We start from the raw sequence: 26151 nt of genomic DNA on the forward strand, positions 1-26151 counted from the left end.
GCAGTGAGGGAGCTGCTCTGCTATGTATGAAACCCCAACCCAGAAGCAGGTCTCTATTAATGGTTTAGCACCAGGGACCGATGGGGGTTGGCTGTGGGAGCGCACTGACCACTAGGGGGCAGCTCCTGCGTTGAGCATCTGCCCCTGGTGGTCAGTGCACGTCATAGCGACTGGTTGACCAGTCATTCCAGTTGTTCAGTTGTAAAGGTCGCTTAGGCTTTTATATATATAGATGTTGGTAGTGGTCATTCTCTATTTCTGTTGCTAGGACTCTGGATGTGGAGGGCAGCTGTCCATCTCTGCCACATTTGCCAAGCTTATGTTGTTACCAATATAGTAAATATAACAATTTAAAATAGGACCTTAAAAACATCCTATATAATAAAAGGCTAATATGCAAATAGACTGATATGCATACTGTGGGATGTCCCACAGGGGGAGTGCTGCTCAGCCACAAGCCGGGCTCATGGCTGGCGAGTGCAACAGCGGTGGCGGGAGCCTCTCCCGCCTATGTGGCAGCACTAAGGATATCGAACTGATGGCTTAGGCCCACTCCCTGCAGTTGGACATCCCCCGAGGGCTCCCAGACTGTGTGAGGGTGCAGGCTGGGCTGAGGGACCCCCCCCCCCCCCAGTGCACTATTTTCATGCACTGGGCCTCTAGTTGGTTAATAACATTATATAAATTTCAAGTGCACAACTTTATAATACAACATCTGTATACTCTATTTTGTGCTAACTACCTAAAGCCTAATCTCCTTCCATTACCAAATATTTGATCCACTTTAATCTCTTCATCCTTCCCCACCCCCTTTCTCCTCTGTTAACCCCAAATCTGTTGTCTTTATGAGTTTTTCTGTTTGTTTTGTTTAAGACATGTACCTCTTATTCATCTCTTGACATATGATAGGTGCTCAATAAACGTATGTTGAATTGAATTACATATGCTTTCTTTCCTTTAATCATTTAAAAAAATTAACCACTAGGACTTTGTAATGTTATTCATTTGCTCACTGGAGGATATAACTTAGATTTAGATGATTTTCATTTGCTCACTGGAGGAGATATATATATAATTTTTGTATATATTTAAACTAAGAGTTGTTGAATTCCTTTTAGGTTGTGTACATAAAAGTATGAAATCAGTCCCTTCCCATGAGAAGTTTTGTAGTCTAGTTGGCAAGAGGAAACATACCTGGGTCAGTTAGTGCCAGATGTCTTACATGTAGGCCTTCAATTATTCGTTCATTGTTAAAGGCCTAAGTTCCATTAAAACAATGGTTCTCAACCTTGGCTGCACATTAGAATCACCTGGGAACCTTTTAAAAATCCTGATTTCTGGGCCTCATCCTCCAGAAATTCTGTTTCTTTGTTACTAATGTTGTGGGCCCACCCCATAACAAAGAAACAGAATTTCCGGAGGATGAGGCCCAGAAATCAGGATTTTAAAAAGATTCCCAGGTGATTCTAATGTGCAGCCAAGATTGAGAACCACTGCATTAAAAGGTGGTGAAGGAAGAGATCAGTGAAGATAGGAATTAAGAAATGCTTAAGAGAGGAAGATTTGAACTCAGTCGTTATAGTCAGAGGCTGTGATGAACTAGAAAGTAGGGAAGGGGACTTCTCAGGGAGAAGAAACAATTTGTTTCCATAAAAATCAAGTATTAGGAGAGGCAGGAAGTTTTATAGAAAAAGCTCAGAAAATGTTATAAAGACCTAATGTTCTATCCTTTCTGTGTTCAAGGATGCTTATAGTGAGTTTAGGAGTCCCTACCTTTTCCCGTTTCTTTTTGTGAAAGCTTTAATATGGTTAGTTTAAGATTTTGCCATCTTCTCAAAAACTGACTCCCTTGATCTCTTTAGTTGGATAAAGAAACCGATGTATGTGTGTGTGTGGGGGGGGGGGGGGTGGGGGAGGGGGAGGGGGGGTAAATAAGTTAACTACCAAATTATAAAACTTGAGATAATATTTTGAGTGATCAATGTGATTTCAAAGTAATGGGAAAATTCTGGGGAGAGAAAGAGCACTAAAGTTGGAACTTCACAGAGAGATCAAGGGAGTCAGTTTATGAGAAGATGGCAAAAAACGTAAACTAACCACATTGAAGCGCTCTCTCTCTCTCTTCTCCCTCTCTCTCTCTCTCTCTCTCTCTCTCTCTCTCTCTCTCTCTCTCACACACACACACACACACACACACACACACACACACAGGAAAAAGTAGAGATTCCTAAACTCACTGTACCTTTTGCAACAGCATTGATGGACCTGGAGAGTGTTATGCTAAGCAAAATAAGCCAGTCAGAGAAAGACAAATACCATATGATCTCACTTATATGTGGAATCTAATGAACAAAAGAAACTAACAGACAAAATAGAAACAGCCTCATAGATACAGAGAATAGATTGACAGCTATCAGAGAGGTGGAGAGTTGGGGGGCTGGGTGAAAAAAGTTGAAGGGGCCAAAACCGGTTTGGCTCAGTGGATAGAGTGTCGGCCTGCGGACTGAAAGGTCCCAGGTTCGATTCCGGTCAAGGGCATGTACCTGGGTTGCGGGCATATCCCCAGTAGGAGATGTGCAGGAGGTAGCTGATCGATGTTTCTCTCTCATCGATGTTTCTAACTCTCTCTCTCCCTTCCTCTCTGTAAAAAATCAATAAAATATATTTAAAAAAAAAAAGAAAAAAAAAGTTGAAGGGATTAAGAAGAAAACTCATAGACAGACAACAGTATGATGATTACAAGAGAGAAGGGTTGGGGGAGGAAGAAGAGGCTGAAGGGTGGATATATGGTGACAGAAAGATACTTGACTTTGGATGGTGAACACACAGTACAATATACAGATGATGTATTATAGAATTGTACATCTGAAACCTATATAATTTCATAACTATCATCGCCCTAATAAATTTAATAAAAAATAGAGAAAAAATTTATTGCCAGCAAGGTTTTTTATTCTTTTGGAGTGAGACAGGGTAAAAACACATCTCTGTAGTTGAGGAAAATGAGGCTCAGCTGCTTCCAAGGTTGTATAACTAGTTAAATGGGAAAGGTAAAAATTTGAACATGGGTCTGTTTGACCTAATCTTTGAGCTATACCAGTCTTTAAGGTTGGGTGAGTCTTTCATTTTTCACTCAGGTAGTGAGTTGTGATAGCTATTGCATAGTGAGCAGAAAGCTTTCCAGAGAGCTGGGAGAGACATGGGCAACCTAAAGGCCTTTGCAAATTAACCTTTTAAGGCCCACTGGTCTTCACGTGAGAGGACTCACCCCACTTTGTTGCATAGAGAGGGCACTGAGGGCATCTACCATCTTGAGTCAGACTTAGCCCACATGATTGAACAGAACAAAGAGAAAGCCAGAGGGGCTGGCCTTAGTAATCACCAGTCAAAACATAAATATTCCAGATGCTTTGAGGAACATTTCTGGAACTTCCAGGCCTGAAGGGTGGACCAGTTACTTGGAGAAAAATAAGAATGGATATGGCTTCGTGGAGCCATATTCTGTTACGTGAGTAGCTGAGTGTCCAAGGAGCCTGGTGAAAAGCCATGAATGATATGTGTTCTGCACTCCAATTTTTTAAAGTCAGGTTATTGATATACATTTACATGAGTTTTAATGTACATACAGTTGTGTGATCACTTTCACAGTCAAGATATAGAACATATTTCTCACCACAAAAAGTTGCCTTTGATCCCTTTGTAGTCAATTTCTACCTTCCTCCAGACTCTGGCAACAACTGATATTTTTCTTTCCCTACAATTTTTCCTTTCCTAGAATATCATAAAAATGAAGTTGTAGCCTAGCCATTATGGCTCAGTGGTTGAGCATTGAACTATGAACCAGCAGGTCACGGTTCTATTTCAGTCAGAACATGTGCCGAGGTTGCAGGCTTAATCCCCAGTAGGGGATATGTAGGAGGCAGCCAATCAATGATTCTCTCTCATCATTAATGTTTCTGTTTCTGTCTCCCTCTCCCTTCCTCTCTGAAATCTGATAAAAAAAAATAGTTTTTAAAAAATGAAGTTGTATAGTATTTAGCCTTTTGAGTCTGGCTTCTCTCATTTAGCATAATGCATTTGAGACTTATTCTTATATTATCTGTGTGTATCAGTAATTCATTTCTTTTTACTGCTGAGTAGTTGATAATTTTTATAGGAAAAAATATTTTAAAATCAATCTAGGAACGTAAACATTTTAAATGATTTGGGGTGACTAAAATCTCAATTTCCTTTGGGACAAACCTGATTTATGCCTGTTGACCCAGCATACTTTTTAATAATTTTTCCTTTCACTCTCAAATGTGTCCTGGTTTGGATGATAAATTATATAGTCAATGTAAACTGAGTGACAAGATATAGTTATAGTTTATTTGTTCTACAGTGTTGTCAGGTTTGCCTTCCAAAAATACCAGAATTGTATATATTTATATTTTATGTAAATATGAGTGATACTAACAGTAATAACTTACATGTAATCTCATTTTGATCTTCATAACCATATTTCCATTTCACATTTGAGATAACACATTCAGGATAGAATTAGTGACCCTGCCAAAGTAACGAGCTAGGAAATTATAAACCTGCATCACCTGTCTACACATTCACCCTTAATCTCTCATCTTAATTGAGAGATAGGCAGTATAGTATATTGGTTGAAAGTAGAGGCAATAGTGACAGAATGCCTGGGTTCCAGTCCTGACTCAACTTTATTGCTGTTTGACCTTGGCCAAATTATGTAACCTTTCTGTGCCTCAGTTTCCTCACCTATAAAAAGGGCATGATATGCTCATAATATGATAATGCCTATGGCAAACATATAGTAAGTATTTTATAAAGGCTAGCTATTATTTTTAACTGGAGGCCCAATGCATGAAATTCATGCACAGGGGATGGGTCTCTCAGTCTGACCTGCACCCTCTCCAATCTGGGAGCCCTCAGGGGAGACCTCTCCAATCCTGGAGCCCTGATGGCATAGGCCCACTCCCCGTGATTCTCTGCTCTCTGCAGGGCCTGGTCGCTCAGCACCCGCTGCCCAGAGGTTCTCCACAGCCCAGAGGCCCTCTGCAGCCAGGGTGGGACGCTTGCCTCATCACCATGGCGACGAAGCAAGCATTCCGCCCGTACACTGCCCACTCTCAGCGGCCACCCCTTCCCCCAGGACTGGGGACTCCAGCGGGGCTGAGGGGACTGGGCGCCGCCATCTTGTGGCGATGGGCGCCACCATCTCTGTGATGGAGTGATGGGTAATTTGCATATTACCCTTTTATTAGATAGGATAATATTATTGTTATTTGATTAATACCAGTGAATGGAATTTTCCTCCCTCAACAAAAACTTCCCGTCCTCCCCATATAAAAAAAATAGTGGGGGATGTTTTGCTCTTTTTTTTTTTTTTTTTTTTTTATAGGGGAAATTTCAAGGATGTTTTAATTATTCCAGATAATTGAGAATTTGATATACAATGACAGCTACTTTAAATTCATCTGGGGCACAGAGGAAATTGAAGGACATGTTGATCTTAGACTTGAGAACCAAAGGACTTGTATGCATGCATATAAGCATAACCAATGGACACAGACACCAGGGGGGTGAAAGCATGAGCAGGGGTTGGGGAGGCAGTGCAGGGATAAGGACACATGTGTAATACCTTAATCAATAAAGAAAATAAAGAGAAGTGCTGGGGTCCAACCCCAGCAGGTCCAGGGGTCCCCAAAGGTGTGGACGGGGTCGGCAAAGAAGGAAGGACACGGAGACAGCGTTCAGTTGATCAGCAGCCTAGCCAGGATCTCTAGCCAAGTTCTGGTCAGGATCTCCAGCGAAGTTCTGGTTAGGATCTCCAGCCAGGTTCTGTGTCCATGTTCTCTTGCTAGGTTCTCCAGCCAGGTTCTGTAGCCATGTTCCCTCGCTAGGTTCTCAAGCCAGGTTCAGTCACCAGGTTCTAGTCAGGTTCTCTTGCCATGTTCTATCCAGGTTCTGTAGCCAGGTTCTCTCACTAGGTTCTGTCTCTAGGTTCTGTGGCCAGTTTCTCTCCAGGATCTTTTGCCATGTTCTCTCCAGCGAAGTTCTTCTGTCTCTAGGTTCTGTGTAGGTTCTGTGGCTAGGTTCTGTCTGTTTTGCTCTTTTTTCCCCATCTAATTTAAAAAATTATTAATTTCTAATAGTAAGGTACCTGATTATAAAGGTTTTCTACATTTAGATAAATAGTTTAGTCTTGGTGTAGTAAATCAATTCCACAAACTATGTTCCTTGGAACATATGCATCTTTTTATGTATGTTTGGCAGATTTTTTTTAAAACAAGGATGGTGGCTAAGTTTGGTACCCAGAGTTAAATAAAATTATGCAGCCTTCTCAGAGCCTTTTATTTTAAACTAGAGGGCCGGTGCACGAAAATCGTGCACTTGGGGCCAGGGGCATGTCCCTCAGCCCAGCCTGTGCCCTCTTGCAGTCCTGGAGCCCTTGGGGGATGTCCAACTGATGGCTTAGGCCTGCTCCCTGCTGTCAGTTGGAAATTCTTAGCGCTGCTGCTGCACTCAGCACTCCCCCTGTGGGAGCATACTGACCACCAGGGGGCAGCTCCTGCATTGAGCTTCTGCTCCCTGGTGGTAGGTGCGCATCATAGCGATTGGTTGTTCTGCCATTTGGTTGATTTGCATATTAGTCTTTTATTATATAGGATATATACTGAGTGGCCAGATTATTATGACCACCTGATGTTTGTAGGCAAATTAGCTATAATTTCGCGCTGAAGTTGATAGAGGGCCAGATCATTATAAACATCTGAATAACACAACATACCTAAGTATCGTTGCTGATCAAGTTCATCCTATCATGTTGATGGCATATCCCAATGGAGATGGCTTCTTCCAACAAGACAATGCGCCATGCCACGGTGCTCATATTGTGCAGGAGTGGTTTCAAGAACATGAGGGAGACTTTACCTTGCTTAGGTGACCCCCACAATCACCAGATCTCAATCCAATTTAGCATTTGTGGGACGAAGTTAAAAGGGCCATCAAGCATCTGGTTCCACAAACCATCAAATCTCTCAGAACTAGACAGTGCTATTCATCAGGCATGGTGTCAGATTCCTCGCATCATCTTTCAGCATCTCGTGGAGTCAATGCCAAGAAGAATCGCTGCAGTATTGAAGGCAAAAGGTGGCCCAACGAAGTATTGATGAGGTGGTCATAATAATCTGGCCACTCAGTGTATTTATTGATTTCAGAGAGGAAGGAGAGAGATAGAAACATCAATGATGAGAGATGTTTCTGCACATCTCCTGCACACCCTACACCGGGGATGGAGCCCGAAACCCGGGCATGTGCCCTGACTGGGAATTGAACTGTGACCTGCTTCATAGGTCGATACTCAACCACTGAGCCACACCAGCCCTTTTAATATATTGAATTAATTTTCAAGAAGTAGTTTAGCCCTAGCTGGGTAGCTCAGTTGGTTGGAATATTGTCTCGATATGCCAAGGGTGTGGGTTCTATCCTCAGTCAGGTTACATACAAGAATCAACCAATTAATGCATAAATGAGTGGAATGACAAACTGATGGTTTTCTCTCCCTTCCTCTCTCTCTCTAAAAAAATAAAATAATAATATAAGAAATAGTTTAACATGCAGCATATTCAAATTTATTTGAACAGAATAAAACATCCACTAAAATCTCTCAGAATACTTTAAACATAGTTTGGAAAATTCAGTAGGAAACTATTGGAGATTTGAGGATTTTGCCATGAACACTATAGGCAGTGATTGTAAAGGATGATCTATAGGGGCCAGGAACAGAATGTTGTCAGGAAAAATCAGATAATTCTTACAGTAATTTAGGCTTGAAGTGATAAGACTGGAGATCTGACAGTGGAAAAAGGGAAGGTCAGAATGGGTCTAGGAAATATTCTGAAGGAAGATTGAAGAAGATTTAGTGATTGTTGGAAGGAAGGAGAGGGGAGTCAAATTAACTCCCAGGTTTCTAGTCTGAGAGAAGATTGATGCCAGTAATTTAAAATGTATCTAGGAAAGGCAGCTAGTTGGTTTGATATTGGAAGAGGTTGAAGAGATTTGTTTTAGATGTGTTGACTTGGACCCAGCAATGGCAGCTCAGGAAGCTGATACATAGAAGTTAGAGAAGAGACTAAGTCTAGAGAAATAGCTGAAGCCATGAAAGAATATTTTTCCAATTTTAGTTTAGAGAGAAAAGAGTCATTGAAGGTAAAGGAACCAAAAGGGAGTAAGGGAATGAGGAGAGTCAAGATATGCTGTGTCATGTGAACAGAACGATGGCATTGACATGATAAAAATGCTAAATGGTGAGTGAAGAATGAACAGTCTTTAGAGTTGGCTTGCCTGACCTTGATAAGCATTTTCATTGTTTAAAGGCTCCCTTATAACTTTAAGTGACCTTGAAGATGCAATTTTTTCAGAGGAGAGGCCAAAATAAAAGCAAGGTCATAAAGGGTTAAAAAGAAAATGGAAACTAAAAAGCCCTCATTGTAGAAATTTGGCAGGGAAGAGAAGTGGAGAAAGAGTATAGGCGTTGATAGAGGAAACCTGAGCATGGTTGAAAACAGAAGGGGAGGAATCAGTTCAAAGGGAGAAATCAAAGATAGTATATGTGGGAGCTGAGTCCTAGATGAGGTGAGAAGTCAAGAATTGAGAAAATTATATAGAGTGCCCTAATTTTGGAAAAGTTAAAATAGATTCTTCTTATAAATTGTTACCCTTGTGTGTTGGCATTTACAATGTTTTTACTTTTTTACTATAAGGGAGTTGCATAATTAAGCTACTTTTTATAAGATAGTGACTTCACTATGTTAAAAATATTTCTTCAGATTATGAAAGTAATTCATGTTCATTGTAGAAAATAGAGAAACCTATAAGTGAAGAAAAAAATCACCTGTAATTCCACCAGCAAAACATAACTTGTTAATGTTTTTATAGAGCCCTTTTGAATTGAGTTTATGTATTTTTTTAAACCAGGATTATACTATATATTCAGTTTTCTGTTCTGCTTTTGTTTGTTTTGTTTTGTTAATCCTCACCAGAGGATACTTTTTTTTTTTTTTTTTTTAAGAGAATGTGGAATGGATAGAGAGAGATTGGTTGCACGTGTCCCGACCAGGTCTAGGACTGAGCCTGGTATCGAGGGTCCCTTCAGTTTGTGGGCTGAAGCTCTATCCACTGAGCCAAATTGGCTAGGGTTCTGTCCTGCTTTTTAAGATGCTATTATTTTGGAACCTTCTTCCACTTCACAAAATAGTCCTTGTAAGTAGTGTGTTTAATATTCCATTGTAAGCACTGATCCCATTTGGATCAACCGTGGTCTTCTCAATTCTCTTTTTATCTCCTTATTTTTTAACCTGATCCAAATTCCATTATTAAACACTAGTGCCCCGGTGCACAGATTTGTGCACATTGAAAGGAAATTAATTAGAAGAAATATTTTAATATCACTTTTGCCCTTTCTCTGTAATAGAAGTGTCAACCAAATTAATGATCAACAATGACAGATCGAAACACACACGTGTGATGGCACCAGTGAGAGCTTTATATGTATCGAGCATGTGTGAGTCAACTTAGCCTTTTATATATACAGTATAAACTTGCTTAATTAGACCTGCTTTCTGATTTAGCTAAACTTTTTCCAGCCCAGTGAAGCACCCCAATTTTTCTTTCAGGTAATTGTCAGCAACACAGCAGTAAATATCACCACGAAGCAGATTATTATTGTAGATCATGCAGTGAGAACAAAGGGTAAATTATTTCACTGCAGCAGTGTTTGACTATATTCTGCACAGTGAGAAAACCTGAAGTCATTTTCAAGGTCCACCATTTCTTCTTATCAGTTGGGTCAAGTTTCTAAACTTTCTAAATCTCCATTTTCTGGCTAATGAAAAGAAAATAGGGTTCTACCGAACCTCTTACCTACCTACTCTAGGACTTCTGTGAGGATCAAATGAGACGAGGCACAGGAAAATGCTTCACAGACATTTGGTTAAAGTGTAAAATGTTTGCACCTGGCTATAAAGCAAGTTGTGTTCCTGGGCTGAAGAAACTCTAAGGAGGCTAGTCACTAGGGAGAGGAAGCCGGGTGTTGCTATGTAACATCATTACCCAGTGCCCACAGCAGCCATTTCTATGTAAATGGCCAGTGCATGTCACAGCAGCTCCTGTGTAGAGCATCTGCTCCCTGATTGTCAGTGCATATCATAGCGACGGTCAGAGGGACACAACATATTAGCCTTTTATATATATATATAGATAAGTGCTACAGATGACCAGAGGAGTTATTGAGAGTCTGAATTGGATTTAGAAGGAAGGAATCAGTATCCCCAGGCTCTAAAAATTGTCTCAGAAAATCTAATTCTTTTAAAAATATATATATTTTTATTGATTTCCGAGAGGAAGGGAGAGGGAGAGAGAGAAACATCAATGATGAGAAAGAATCATTGATCAGCTACCTCTTGCACACCCCTCACTGGGGATCAAGCCCTCAACCTGGGCATGTGCCCTTGACCAGAATTGAACCCAGGACGCTTCAGTACATAGGTCGATGCTCTATCCACTGAGCCAAACTGTCTAGGACAGAAAATCTAATCTTTACCTTCTGTTCCTTTCCCCTTCACTGAAATTCTTGAAGAAAAAAGTCCAAGTTCATTCTTCCCTTTCATTTTTTGTGTGGTAGTTGCCTCATAGAGAAACCAATGATTTGTCTTTAAGCTCTATAAATTCCCTTTGGGGCCTTAAAAGGGAGAAGAAAAGGTTATCCTTATAAGGGAAGGGGAAGAATGGATGGGAGGTAGTTCATAGTTTATGTTCATCTGTCTCTCCTCATATCCTCAGAAAAATAATACTCTTGTCTTATTTGGCTATTAGAAATGAAAAGTGTTGACTGTTCACTAGTTGGGAATGAATTGGATTCAATTAATGAAAACAAAGATGTGGTAGAATGACTTGGTGCCTTACTAACTGGCTGACTGTTGTTGGGCAGCTTCCTTACTAACTGGCTGACTGTTGTTGGGCAACTTACCTGATCTCTCTGGGTTAAAAAAAAAATTAGTCTGAAGCTTTAAACTCTAAAACCTCTTTATGTATTTTACTAGAGGCCTGGTGCACGAATTCGTGCATGGGTGGGGTCCAGCCAGCCTGCCCTGATGGGGGCTGGTTGGGCTGGGCCGGCAGGGGGGAGGAGACGAAGGAGGTTAGGGGGGACAATCGGGGCCCTGATGGGGCCAGTTGGCCACCTCAGTGCGCATCATAGCTATCGGTCATTCCAGTCGTTCTGTTGTTCTGGTCGCTTGGCTTTTAAATATATATAGACTAGAGGCCCGATGCACAAAAATTTGTGCACTCGGGGGGGAGGGGGGGTCCCTCAGCCCGGCCTGTGCCCTCTCACAGTCTGGGACCCCTCAGGAGATAACGATCTGCTTGCTTAGGCCTGCTCCCGGGTGGCAGAGGGCAGGCCCAATCCCTAGGTGCAGCCCCTGGTCGGGCTCAGAGCAGGGCCGATTGGGGAGTTGGGGCGCTGCCCCGTCATGCACAGAGCAGGGCAGATTGGGAGGTTGTGATGCCACCCTCAGTCACGCTCAGGGTAGGGCCAATTGGGGGGTTGGGGCACCGTCCCCTGTCACACTCAAGGCAGAGTCGATGGGGAGGTTGCGGCGCCACCCCCTGTCACGCACAGAGCAGGGCCAATCAGGGGGTTGGGGTACCGCCCTCTATCACCCACAGAGCAGGGCCGATCAGGGGGTTGGGGCGCCGCCACTGTCACACTCAGGGCAGGGCCGATGGGGAGGTTATGGCTCTACCCCATCACACACAGAGCAGGGCCCGTGGGGGGGGGGGACGGTTGGGGACCTCCCCCCTATCAGGCACAGAGCAGGGCTGATCAGGGGGTTGGGGCCCCGCCTCCTGTCACACACAGGGCCGCAGGGCGATCAGGGGGTTTGGGCGCTGCCCCCTGTCACGCTGATCCCGGTGCCGGGAGGCCTCGTGGCTCTGCTGATCCCAGTGCTGGGAGGCATATTACCCTTTTACTATATAGGGTAGAGGCCTGGTGCATGGGTGGGGCCGGCTGGTTTGCCCTGAAGGGTGTCCTGGATCAGGGTGGGGGTTCCCACTGGGGTGCCTGGCCAGTCTGGGTGAGGGGCTGAGGGCTGTTTTCAGGCTGGGAGTGACTGAAGTTCCCAACCGCTCCTTTTTTTCTTTTTTTCTTTTTTATTCTGGGCCAGCTTTACCTTGAGGCTTGGCTCCAGCTCTTAGGCCTCCGTGGCTCCAGCGGTATTTGTTACAGTGTTTCTTAAACTGCCCGCTCAGAGGCCTGCAGTCGCAGGCGGGGAACGTTGGTTTCCTCCAACGACCCTCCGTCACTGAGGCAAGCAAGCCTCATGTTAGTTTCAAGCTGCCTGGCTGCTGCCGCCATCTTGGCTAACAGTTAATTTGCATATCTCGCTGATTAGCCAATGAAAAGGGTAGCGGTCGTACGCCAATGACCATGTTTCTCTTTTATTAGTGTAGATTATTATAAGACTAGAGGCCAGATGCACGAAATTTGTGCAAGAGTAGGCCTTTCTCTGGCTGCTGGCACTGGCTTCCCTCCTGGACCTGGGCTTCCCTCTGGCTGCTGGCACCCGGGACCTAGGCTGCCCTTGCAGAGGGAGGCCCCGCTCACCCACCTCAGCCTGCCGGTCGGTGGCCTGGGCCTCCCTCTGTGGGGCGATTATGGGGCAATGGCCGGGCCCCGACCAATCATATTTCACCCGCCTTGGCTGGCCTGGCACCAGTGGGTGTCATAGCGTGGTCCCGGATGGTTGTCTGGATGGCCGTTCCACTGTTTGGCTGTTTGGTCGATTTGCATATTATGCTTTTATTATATAGGATAGTGGTTATAAATTTCAACCTCAAGACTCTTGGCAAGAATACCATACACACCCTTTGTCATATTGAGCGTGACTTTGGTGGTGGTGATTGGAGGAGAATTACTGATACTAGAAATATTAATTATTATAATTCTTTGTACACAATCGTGCTTTGTTTTTCAAGAAGAGGAATGAAATTGCCTAGTGAAATCTCAGGCTTAAATACAATATAAATAACTGAAATGCTATAGTATATTAATATAAAAAGAAAGCTTAACTTAATTTGATCTTGAGTTGTAAATAACTTAAGTTATTAGAGACAAAAGTCCAGACATGTTTCATTCCTGTGTGATGAGCTTTTCTCATTGGGAGTAGGTAGAGAGTACCTGAACACTTCGAGCTATTTAATCTCTTGATTTGGCAGCCATTACAGTAAATTATATGAATACATCCCTTTTCATCTTTCTGGTATGAAATGACTGATATATAAAGGCAATTCATCCATCCAGCTTCTTCTGCACGCCACTGTTTTTCTACCTTCTCAAGAGAATACCCATAGCAATTATTGTCTTTATTTAAGAAAATACACATTATTATATTAAGTGTTCAGAATAGTTAAGTAAAGTTAGTATTTTGTTCTCTTCTTGATGCCTCCTTTATCCTTCAAGGCCTTGTTTCCTTTTATTCTTTTTTCATTAAAAGATTATTCTTTCCATTTTTCTATAATCAATGTCTTCAACCACTCTTGATCTCATTTCTGATTATTCTCTTTTGTATATTATCAAAAGGCACCTCAGAAATACCTAGGAGCCTCAACAATTGATTTAAACTATCTGTAGCACTACTAAATTTATAAGGCATAAAGCAAAATGGAATTTGTAATGTAAAAACCTTTGTAAAAACAATACCATTATAATGTTGATAATTTTCTTCACCTTTTTAAGCTTTATTGAAATATAACTTACATACTATAAAATTCACCTGACTTAAATATAGTTTACTGATTATATGTAGAATTATGCAATCACCAATCCAATCAAAGTTTAGAACATTATCATCACCCCCCAAAGAAGCTGTGCTTACTTACAGTTATTCTCACTCCCATCCTGCCCTAGACAACCAATACTCTACTTTCTTTTTCTATAGATTTTACTTTTATGGACATTTCATATAAATGGAACCATATAATATGTGGTCTTTGTGTTTGGTTCTTTTCACTTAGCATGATGTTCATATATATATTGTAGCATGTATCAGTACTTCATGCCTTTTTGTTGCTGAGTAGTATTCTAAGTGGATATAACTCATATTGTTTACCATTTACTAATTGATATACATTTGGGTCTATCACATTTTTGGCTGTTCTGAATAATGTTGTTATGAACATTTGTATACAAGTCTTCTGTGGACATAAACTTTCATTTCACATGAATAAATATGTAAGAGTAGAATTGTTGGATTATATGGTAAATCTGTATTTAACATTTTAAGAAACTGGCAAACTGTTTTCCAGAGCTACTATACCATTTTATATTCCCATGCACCAGTCCTCTAGTAGTGTATGAGGTTTCTAGTTTCTCTACATCTTTCTCAACACTTACCTGTTGTTTTTATTATAGCCATTCTAGTGATTGTGAAGTAGTATCTCATTGTGGTTTTGACTTGCAATTTTCTAAGATGTAAAGTCCTTCACTCTTTAAAAAAAGGCAACATTGTATGTTCTTTAAAAAAACTGTTTTAGTCTATGAAGAAATGAATATTTTTCTATATAAAAGAGAGATAGACTATCAATAAATGTTATCTTCTAAAGGCAAAATATTTAAATTCTATAGATTTATTTATTTATTTTTTAAAAAATTTGTGTGTGTGTGTGTGTAATAAGGTTTAATTTATGAATAAAGGATTCTGGTAGTCTGTACTAGAAAAGGTTGAACTAAAGACAGAAGGTAAAAGCTGTTTCAACTAATTATCACTTTTACATAGTATTGAATGGACTTATTCATTCAATATGTACATATAGAGCACTTTGTATGTGCCAGGTGGTGGTGTAGGCCCAGGAAATGTAAAAATGAAAGCAAGCAAGATACCATTTTTCAAGGAGTTTATATTCTAGTAGAGAAGACATATGCTAAACAGACATATACTATATATCTAGTAGTAGCAAGTATTATCAAGAAAAATGGTAGGGAAGGGTAAGGAGATAGGGAAGTGAAGTTAGGTACTATTTTAGAGTATGGGTCAGGGAAAGTCACTCAGGAAGCAAACCATCCTATCTAATAAAGAGAGAATATGCAAATTGACCATCACACCATCACAAAGATGGCGACACCCATAGCCACAAGATGATGGCACCCAGTCCCTTCAGCCCCGCCAGAGTCCCCCCTTCCTTTCAGCCCCTCCAGTGGGGTGGCAGGCACACGGTGCGGCTGGACCTGCCCTCAGCCCCCCAGCTGCCCAGGGCCAGCCTGAGGTACAGGCAAGCCTTGGATGGCGGCTGCCCAGCTGATGCCCAAGGTGCAGGCAAGCCTCGGATGGCGGCTGCACAGCCACCCAGGGCGGGCCTGAGGCACAGGCAAGCCTTGGATGGCAGCTGCCCAGCCGCCCAGGGCTGGCTGAGGCTTGCACTGCCGGCAGTGGCAGCAGCAGAGGTTTGATGGGGGTGTCGCCTTCCCCTGATCGAAGGCTCGCCTCCTGCCCCGAAGACTCCCGGACTGTGAGAAGGGGCAGGCCGGGCTGAGGGACCCCCCTCCAGTGCATGAATTTTCATGCACCAGTCCTCTAGTAAGAATATATGAGGGGAAAGCATTCCTCAGGTACAGAGTACCACAAATACACAGAGCCTTGAGATGAGAAATTTTATCATCCATCCTCCAATGATTAGGCAAATTTAGGCCTAAAATAAGCATAAAACATCTTTGGTACATTAGAACAAAGAACTTAACTTAAAACCTGTATTTTTTATTTTTTAAAAAATATGTTTTTGTTGATTTAGAGAGAGGGAGGGAGAGAGAGGGAGGGAGAGAGAAACATCAATAAGAGAAATGTCCATCAGCAGCCTTCTGCACGCCCCCTACTGGGGATCAAGCCTGCAACCCAGGTATGTGCCATGACCGGGAATTGAACCAGCGACCTCCTGGTGCATGGGTTGATATTCAACTACTGAGCCACACCAGCCGGGCAACCTGTATATTTTTTAAATGTGGAATTATAATTTCTGCATAAAAAATCATCCTATATAATAAAAGCCCAGTGACGGAATGGCGGAACGACCAGTCAGCCAGTCGCTATGATGCGCACTGACCACCAGGGGGTAGACACTCAAAGCAGGAGCTGCCCTCTGGTGGTCAGTGCACTCCCACAATGGGAGTAGCTGCTCAGAGGGAGGGTCCACAGCTGCTCGGCTGACCAGGATGAGCGGCACTCCCATAGCAGGCCGATCCCCACAGGCCACGCCCCCTCACCAGTGCACGAATCCTGTGCACTGGGCCTCTAGTCTATAATATTATAAAGGCATAATATGCTAATTAGTCCGGACAGCTGAACAACCTTCTGGACATCCTTCCGGACGCCCTTCCAGATGAAGCCACAGTGGTGGGGGCCGAGGCAGAGGCAGTTAAGGGTGATTAGGCAGGCAGATGAGCAGTTAGGAGTGATCAGGCAGGCAGGCCGGCGAGCAGTTAGGGGCAATCAGGCAGGCAGGCAAGTGGTTAGGGGTGATTAGGCAGGGAGGCAAAGGGGTTAGGGGCAATGAGGCAGGCATGCAGAGTGGTTAAGGGTGATCAGGCAGGCAGGCAGGCAGGCGAGCAGTTAGGGGCTAGCGGTCCTGGATTGCAAGAGGGATGTCCAACTGCCTATGGGATTGGGCCTAAAGTGGCAGTTAGACATCCCCCGAGGGGTGCCGGATTGGAAGAGCGTGCAGCCCGGGCTGAGGGAGACCCGCACCACACCCATGCATGAATTTCATGCACCAGGCCTTTAGTATAATATAAATGAGATACTGAATATAAAGCATCTGTAGTTCCATATTAAGTGATAAAATGGTGGTAACTATTATTTTATTGGAAATTGTTATTGTCACACCACCCATTTTAAGCTTTCAAAATTAGTTTTCAAATTAGTATTCTTTTATTTTTTTAAATATATTTTTATTGATTCCAGAGAGGAAGGAAGAGGGAAAGAAAGATAGAAACATCCATGATGAGAGAGAATCATGGATTGGCCGCCTCCTGCAAGTCCTCCACTGGGGACCGAGCCCACAAGCCAGGCATGTGCGTGCCCCTGACTGAGCTGAACCTGGGATCTTTCAGTTTGCATGCCGACACTCTATCCACTGAGCAAAACCGGCCAGGGCTCAAATTAGTATTCTTCAGTAATGTTTGTTTTCTGTATCTTTTAAAATTTGTAAAATCTTAAATCAGTTACTAATGCTTTAGGAATGTCATAATCTTCCTGAAATAGGACCATTACCTCACCTTTAGGCTATTATCCTTTAATTATTATTCTATGTTTATTTTTAACATATGAATGACATTAGAGACCTCTTTCTCTAATTACTTTTATTTCTCAAGGGTCCTTTGTGAGAAAGGCAACTTCATATTATTTTATTTATTTGTATTAAGCATTTTTTTGGGGGGGGTTGTTTTGTTAATCCTCACCAGAGGTTATTTTTTCATTGATTTTTTAGAGAGAGTGGAAGGGAAGGAGGGGAGGAGGGAGGAAGGGTGAGAGTGAGAGAGAGGGAGAGAGAAACATTGATGTGAGGGCCAGGGATTGAGCCTGCAAATGAGGTAAGTGCCCTTGCCCAGAATTGATCCAGGCCCTTTAGTCTGAGGGCCAATGTTCTATCCACTGAGCAAAACCGGCTAGGGCAACTTCATATTTATTGATGAGTTAGAGTCCAAAAAGTTGACTTTTTATAGATTGTGAAATAATCAGGTTGCATCTTTTGACAGAAACAATGGTCTACCTAATAGTAATTAATTTCCAGTGGTCTTAGTTGGTTTGTTTTTTTGCCTCATTTGTGTTTCATGGATACAGTTTGTTCTTATCTCTTAAAGATTTTTTAAAAGTCAGATTTATTGAGATGTAATATATATCTAATAAAATTTTACACGGTTTATATTGCATGGTTTTGACAGTTGGGTAACTACCACCATAATCAAGATTTAAAAGTTTTTTGTGAGCTTTGATCATCACTAATGTCAATATTTTTAGATAGATGTCTATGTATGTATATGTTTCCCTCTTGAATTGAGCTTCTGCACTCTTTTCTGAAGTCTATAAGCCTGGCTGCAGGCCTCTGTGAGGCAAGTGGTAGAATAAAGGTTAGAGGTCTCAGTATTTACTATGTAAACTTTCACTTGTTCCTCTTCCCCACCCCCGTTTATAATATGTTCCTTGCACCCTCATTCATGACTGGTGTTTCCCATCCCAAAGGCTGTGTTTTAAATTTTCCATACTATAAAACTAGTCTTTTACTGGAATGGTGAAGGGAATGTAGAGACGGATCTAGGTGTCTTGAATGGATATTCATTTTACTTGTTCTTAAGTCCACCTTTATCCTCATATAGTGAGGTCCTCAGTATTGCCAATTACTGAACCTTTTGGTGATTCTCCTTTTCACCTTTACTCATTGCTGATTTAGGATTTAGCTTTCTCAGATCTGCCAAGTCATTTATCACTTCTGCTTTGCCATTTGCAAAATGTTGTTGCCATCATTTCCTCTTCTTTATCTTTATGGGTTTTACGTGTTTAAAAACTTTTTCTGTAATTGCAATGGGATCTCAGGGAAGAGTGGAAGTGTTTAGTCTGCTATTTTTAAATGTCACTCTTCCTTAAAAAAAAAAAAAAAAAAAAAAAAAAAAAAAAGCCTTGACCAGTTTTGTTCAGTTGGTTGGAGCATTGTTCTGTATACCGAAAAGTTGCTGGTTCAATTCCTGGTCAGGCCACATACCTAAGTTGCAGGTTCAATCCTGGATATCTCTCTCTCTCTCTCTCTCTCTCATCCCTTCTCTCTAAAGTCAATAAGCATATCCTCAGGTGAGGATTAAAAATAAAAAGTTTACGTCATGAACAAACCCTTTATGATCTAGATTCTGCCTATCTTTTCCAGCCTAATTTCTCACTGTGCTGTAATCCACCCCCAGCCTAAGCTCCAGTCACATGTATCTGCTTAAGATAATGCCAGACAAACTATGTTGCTTCATTCCTTTCAATTCTGCACATGCTGTTTGTTCTTTAAGACTTTCCTCAGTGAAGTTTTGCTCACTCATATGGATACCCCTTAGTCAGTGCTTATTGTTGTACTGTAGTTATTTATTTACTTTTTTAAAGTCTCATCTGAGAGGTTTCTTACCCTGGGTACATTGGATTATTTTTTTCAAAGGTAGAAGAAAGCTTTGGAGAGCTAGCTACAAGAATGAAAGAAAAATGTAAAGGTTAGGCATAAACAAGTATGATATATATAGTTTGATTTTGGTTCCTCTTTCTGCTGCTTGGGGTGGTATATGTGATTTGGTTCCAAAATTTTAGGCTTCTGTAGATTTGGATGCCATAATTACTACTACCATACACATAGACTTGATTTCATGACCTGTAAATTTAAACTTAATATATGGCTAGTGATATGGAAAATGGGGAGATTGACATTTTGTGGTGGGCCAAAATACATGCCATGTTATTATTACTGGTAGTGTCTAAAAACAATGAGAACAGAAAGAATCTTAATTTCCTGAAATGCCCTGCTCTGTATTTAAGGTTTTTAAAAGTGTGTAAATTAGAACTGTGTTCTCTGCTTTACTTATAAGCCGTTTTTACATAGTGAGCTGTTTTGTATTTTTATATTTGTATTAAGGAAATGATCAGGCTCTTTTGCTTTATGTATTTTCCATTTATTCTTTTTATTTTGTTGTCTAGGTATTTAAGAGATTATGGCATCTGAAACCCACAATGTTAAAAAACGGAACTTTTATAATAATATTGAGGATCATTCCATTGATCGTCCTAGAAAAAGGATCTCTAATTTCACTAATAAGAACATGAAGGAGGTAAGTCCACAGTTTCTAGGTAACAGGTAAGATAGTATTTTAGTCTATTCAGACTAAGAGTACGATGACAGAATACTCTAGACTGAGTGGCTTTAAACAACAGAAACTTATTTCTTACAGCTCTAGAGGCTGGGAAGTTCAAGATCAAGGCCCAGACAGATTTGGTGTCTGGTGAAGGCCTATAGATGACTGTCTTTTCACTGTGTCTTAGATGGTAGAAGGGTTATGAGAGCTCTCAGGGGTCTTTTATAAGAGCAGTAATCTCATTCATGACCCAGTCATCTCCCAAAAGCCTTGCTTCCTAATAGGATTTCAGCATGAATTTTGGGGAGACACAGGTTTTTCATTTCATCACAGTTAATTTAAACTATTAGGTGTGTGGTTAATTCTGGTTAAATTATTTAAAAAACAAGAGGTACCAATTCTGTTTAACTTGCCAGAATTAAGTAGAATTAATGAAATATTGAAAACTTTGTATTCTGAAAGCTCTAAAAAAATTTTGGCCAGTATACTGTTCTGATAGGATATAATTTTGATATTTTAGTTTAATATTAAAGAGTAATCTTAAAAGTGCTTTTTGGTCACCATTGTAAGGCATATCAGCACTGATATAATTTCTCTTAAACCACATTAAAATTCAACTTATTAAGTACCCTGTAAATATACCATAATATGTGACTAGTGGCATAGAAAATAGGGAGGTAGATATATCAAAAACATCTCTGTACAATGTTGTTGTAACTAATGATTGAGATAAAGCATTAGAACAGAAAAAACTTTAATCTGAAAAACTTAACTGTTGAATCTCAGATTTGTTAAATCAATCACAAAGTTTACATAGCTTTATTTAAAAACTTAAATGTGCTACAACCATCTATTTTAATTTTTTAGGTTAAGAAATCTCCAAAACAGTTGGCTGCTTACATAAATAGGTAAGAGCATCTTTAAAGTTTGTGGGAAACAGCAAATGTTGAAAGCTGGATAAAAGTAAAAATGGTGCCCTAACAGGTTTGGCTCAGTGGATAGAGCGTTGGCCTGTGGACTGAAAGGTCCCAGGTTTGATTCCAGTCAAGGGCATGTACCTTGGTTGCAGGCACATCCCCAGTAGGGAGTGTACAGGAGGCAGCTGATCAATGTTTCTCTCTCATCGATGTTTCTAACTCTATCCCTCTCCCTTCCTTTTTGTAAAAAATCAATAAAATATATATTTTTTTAAAATGGGGAAAAAATAAGTATTCCCTTTTATTATAATAATTAACTTATTCTCAAACATTTCCTTTTTGCTAGTCACTGTACTAATCAGTATTATCTTTAATTAGAGGCCCAGCACGAGAAATCGTGTGGGACCCCAGACCCGCCGCTCCACGAGACCCGGATCCATCAATGCACCTCCTGGTGATCGGTCATTTGGTCATTATGGTGTTATGGCATTACGACCACTGGCCTTTTATAATATAGACTAGAGGCCCGTTGCAGGAAGATTCCTGCAAGAATAGGGCTTCCAGCGGCTGGAGTGAAGCAGAGAGGGGAGCGAAACCGGCTGAGGCGGGCTTAGCTCCCACTCCGAGCTGCTCCTGCTGGGTTTCCCCTCCCGCTCCCAGCCACTCCTGCTGGGTTTCCCCCCACCCCCAGCCACTCCTGCTGGGTTTCCCCTCCTGCTCCCAGCCGCTTCTGATGGGTCCCCCCCCCCCCCCCTCTCCCAGGTGCTCCTGCTGCATTTCCCCTCCCGCTCCCAGGCACTGTGGCAGGTATCCCCTCCTGCTCCCACCCACTCCTGCTGGGTTTCCCCTCCTGCTCCCAGCCACTCCTGCTGGTTTCCCCTCCCACTCCCAGGCGCTGTGGCGGGTTTCCCCTCCCCCTCCCAGGCACTGTGGCGGGTTTCCCCTCCCTCTCCCAGGCGCTCCTGCTGCATTTCCCCTCCCGCTCCCAGGCACTGTGGCAGGTATCCCCTCCTGCTCCCACCCATCCTGCTGGGTTTCCCCTCCTGCTCCCACCCACTCCTGCTGGTTTCCCCTCCCGCTCCCAGGTGCTCCTGCTGCATTTCCCCTCAGCTCCCAGGCACTGTGGCAGGTATCCCCTCCTGCTCCCACCCACTCCTGCTGGGTTTCCCTTCCCACTCCCAGGCACTGTGGCGGGTTTCCCCTCCCGCTCCCAGGTGCTCCTGCTGCATTTCCCCTCCCGCTCCCAGGCACTGTGGCAGGTATCCCCTCCTGCTCCCACCCACTCCTGCTGGGTTTCCCCTCCCGCTCCCAGCCACTCCTGCTGGTTTCCCCTCCCACTCCCAGGAACTGTGGTGGGTTTCCCCTCAGCTCCCAGGCACTCCTGCTGGGTTTCCCCTCCCACTCCCAGGCACTCTTGCTGGGTTCCCCCCTCACCTCCCCCCCCCCCCCCCGCTCCCAAGCGCTGTGGCGGGTTTCCCCTCCACCTCCCAGGCACTGTGGCAGGTATCCCCTCCTGCTCCCACCCACTCCTGCTGGGTTTCCCCTCCCGCTCCCAGCCACTCCTGCTGGTTTCCCCTCCCACTCCCAGGAACTGTGGTGGGTTTCCCCTCAGCTCCCAGGCACTCCTGCTGGGTTTCCCCTCCCTCTCCCAGGCACTCTTGCTGGGTTCCCCCCTCACCCCCCCCCCCCCCCCCCGCTCCCAAGCGCTGTGGCGGGTTTCCCCTCCACCTCCCAGGTGCTGTGGCGGGTTTCCCCTCTTGCTCCCAGCCACTCCTGCTGAATTTCCCCTCCCCCTCCCAGGCACTGTGGCAGGTTTCCCCTCCCGCTCCCGGCCCCTCCTGCTGGGTCCCCCCTCCCCCCTCCCAGGCACTCCTGCTGCATTTCCCCTCCCTCTCCCAGGCACTCCTGCTGCATTTCCCCTCCCTCTCCCAGGCGCTCCTGCTGCATTTCCCCTCCCGCTCCTAGGCGCTGTGGTGGGTTTCCCCTCCCGCTCCCAGAAGCTCCTGCTGGGTTTCCCCTCCTGCTCCCAGGAGCTACCCCTTCCCCTCCAAGTCGCTGACCCTCCAGCTCACAGCCGCTGTGACTGGGTTTGCCCTCCCACCTCCTGCCTCCCACCTCCACAGCCTTGGCTCCGTTTCTGTCCTTGAGACCTCTACTTAGCTCCCTTCTGTACTGCTCAGCCTCCATTTTGTCCTCAGTCTTCCCTCGCAACTGGTATATGCAAATGACCACCATCTTTTAGCTCTATAATTGAAACATTGTATCTTTTGGAGCTGTTGCTTCAGGAGCTCAGAGGCTGGCAGCGGCAGGCGGGGAACGTTGGAGTCCTCCGTCACTGAAGCAAGCAAGCCTCATGTTCCGCTTCAGCTGCCTGGCTGCCGGCTGCCATCTTGGCTGCAGTTAATTTGCATCTCGCCCTGATTAGCCAATGGGAAGGGTAGCGGATGTACGGCTAATTACCATGTTTCTCTTTTATTAGATAGGATACTTACCACAGTCCTACTGGGTAGGTTTCATTGCCTCCTAACAATTGATGAGGAAAACTAAAGATAGGAGAAGTTAAGTGATTTGTTCAGGATTATGCACCCAGAAAGTGGTAGAAATGACATTCATTCTCAGATCTACCAAATAAACCACTGTTTCTCAAAGTGTGATCTGAGGACCCTGGAGGTTCCTGAAGCCCTTTCAGGGAGTTTTTGAGGTTACTATATTCATATCAATACTAAGATATTATTCACCTTTTTCATATTTATTCTCTTACAAGTGGATAGTAGACTTTTCCAGAGACTACATTTAATATCGCAATAGATTGAATGGAGAAGGAAATAATGAGAATCCATCTGTCTTCTGTTAAATAAGATATTAGATATTTGTAAAGATGTAGAATAGTGCCATTCTTCTCACTAGGTGTGTGTGTTTGTATGTATGATTTTATAAAAATATTCTATGTGAGCCCTGCTGATATGGCTTAGTTGTTTGGGAATCATCCTATGCACCAAAAAGGTTGCTGGTTCAATTCTCAGTCAGGGCACATGCCTGGATCTCTGTTTAAGGGAATTGATGTTCCACTTTCACATCAGTCTTTCTCTTTTTGTCTCCCTTCCTCTCTCTCTAAAAATCAATAAAAATATTTTTTTAATTTGTTAATCAGTAACGTCTATTATTTTTAAATTAACCCATTTTCTCAGTTTTAGTTCCTAATACAGTGAGTATCAATAAATATTTCCCACATAAAAAAATTATTTTGAGACCTTAAGAATTTAAAAAATTTTTAAATTAAATTTTTTGGGGTGAATTGGTTAATAAAATTATATAGGTTGGTTTCAAGTGTTCAGTTTTAATACATTATTTGTATATTGCATTGTGTGCTCACCACCCAAAGTCTATTGTTCTTCGGTCACCACCTCCCTTTATCCTTTACTACCTTCCCACCCGCCCCCCTTTTCCTCTGGTAACCACTATACATTATCTATGTCTATAGTTTTGTTTGTTTGTTCATTTGTTGTTTTCAGTTTTATATCCCACATATGAGTGAATTCATATGGTTCATGACTTTTTCCATTTGACTTATTTTGCATAGCATGATATTCCCAAGATTCATCCATGTTGTCAGGAATGGCGGTATTTCATCTTTTCTTGTGACTGAGTAGTATTCCATTGTATAAATGTACAACAGCTTCTTTATCAAATCATCTCTCGAAGGACATTTCCGTTGTTTCCTTATCTTCACTACCGTGAATAATGCTGCACTGAACATGGGAGTACATATATCTTTTAGAATAAATTAAGTTTTTAGATACCCAGAAGAGTGGTTGCTGGATCATAGGATAACTCTATTCTTAGTTTTTTTGGGAACGTCCATAGTGTTTTCCATAGTAGCTGTACCAGTTTACAGTCCCTCTAGCAGTGAATAAGGATATATTTTTAAAAAATATATATATATTTTATTGATTTTTTATAGAGAGGAAGGGAAAGGGATAGAGAGTTAGAAACACCCATGAGAGAGAAACATTGATCAGCTGCCTCCTGCACACCCCCTACTGGGGATGTGCCCGCAGCCAAGGTACATGCCCTTGACCGGAATCGAACCTGGGACTCTTCAGCCCGCAGGCCGACACTCTAGCCACTGAGCCAAACTGGTCAGGGCGAATAAGGGTATCTTTTTCTCTACAACCTCTCCAACACTTGTTATTACTTGTCTTGTTAATAGCCATCCTAACAGGTGTGAGATGGTATCTCGTTGTAGTTTTGATGTGTGTTTTCCTAATAGCTAGTGAAATTGAACATCTTTTCATATATCTGTTGGCCATTTCTATGTCTTCTTGGGAGAAGTGTCTGTTCAGGAGACTTCAACAATTTTTAAGAGTGCAAAGCATCCTGAGGCCAAAACTTTTGAAAATCACTATACTAAACCATGAGATGTGTTCTTTTGTGGTTTCTTATTCAAATAAAATTAAGTATACTTTAACTTAATAAAAATAAACTTTAAAATATTCAAATATGTATAATTATTTGTCACTTTGTTAGAAAACGTTTAGGTGATTAGAAATTGTTATAATTTTCTTCCTCCAAAAATGGCCTGTAATATTTCATTTTAAAAACATCTAGTTATTATGCCTCTTTATTTTCATTTGGTATAAAGTATCGTCCTGTTCATTGCTTTTCAAATGGTTTGTAATTTCCCTCTTTAATCTAAAATTTAAGATTTTTAAAAATTCTGTTTACTTCTAATTTTACTGGATTGTAATCACTAAATGTGACCTATTAAATCTTTCTGTTTAAAAACTTTTAAAGGTTTTCATGTGGATCTTTTTTCATTTTTACAGAACAGTTGGACACGCTGTTAAAAGCCCAGATAAACTACGTAAGGTGATCTACCACAGAAAGAAAGTTCATTATCCTTTTCCAAATTCTTGTTTTAAAAAGAAACAGTCCCCTAGAAGTGGGGGCTGTGACATGGCAAATAAAGAAAATGAACTGGCTTGTGCAGGCCACCTGCCTGAAAAATTACACCATGATAGTCGAACATATTTGCTTAACTCCAGTGATTCTGGTTCTTCACAGACAGAAAGCGCATCATCAAAATACAGTGGTTTTTTTTCTGAGGTAAGTTAAGTTTGTAAACTTAACTTTATTCTTGCTATACTCTTGTTTTTTTTCTTTGCCATATTCTGCTATTTGAATAATTGTCACCCATTGAATTCAGATTTATTTGAATGATCGTAACTCCTGACACAATTTTCCTGATTAACCAAATTTGACTCAGTAGTTTATTCCATTTCTCTTAAGTTAGTGATATCT

The 26151-nt window shown here is 42.2% G+C and overlaps 1 protein-coding gene across 7 annotated transcripts in view; it reads left to right on the plus strand.

Annotated features, from left to right (window-relative positions):
- KATNBL1 (katanin regulatory subunit B1 like 1) overlaps positions 1-26151 on the plus strand; it is a 66059-nt gene that overhangs the window by 11878 nt on the left and 28030 nt on the right. For 6 of the 7 annotated variants that reach the window (XR_004965628.1, XR_004965625.1, XR_004965626.1 and 3 more), the window contains exons 2-4: positions 19779-19909; positions 20801-20841; positions 25677-25956. Coding sequence is in view for 2 of the 7 variants with exons in the window: in XM_036296316.1 (XP_036152209.1) it covers positions 19793-19909; positions 20801-20841; positions 25677-25956 (438 nt within the window). In the remaining 5 variants the exon portion in view is untranslated. Of the gene's footprint in view, positions 1-19248; positions 19301-19778; positions 19910-20800; positions 20842-25676; positions 25957-26151 lie in introns of those variants that run through there. The other variant, XM_036296346.1, reaches the window with a different exon arrangement.

Source organism: Myotis myotis, unplaced genomic scaffold (assembly GCF_014108235.1).
Source record: "Myotis myotis isolate mMyoMyo1 unplaced genomic scaffold, mMyoMyo1.p scaffold_m19_p_1, whole genome shotgun sequence".
Lineage (NCBI taxonomy): Eukaryota > Metazoa > Chordata > Mammalia > Chiroptera > Vespertilionidae > Myotis > Myotis myotis.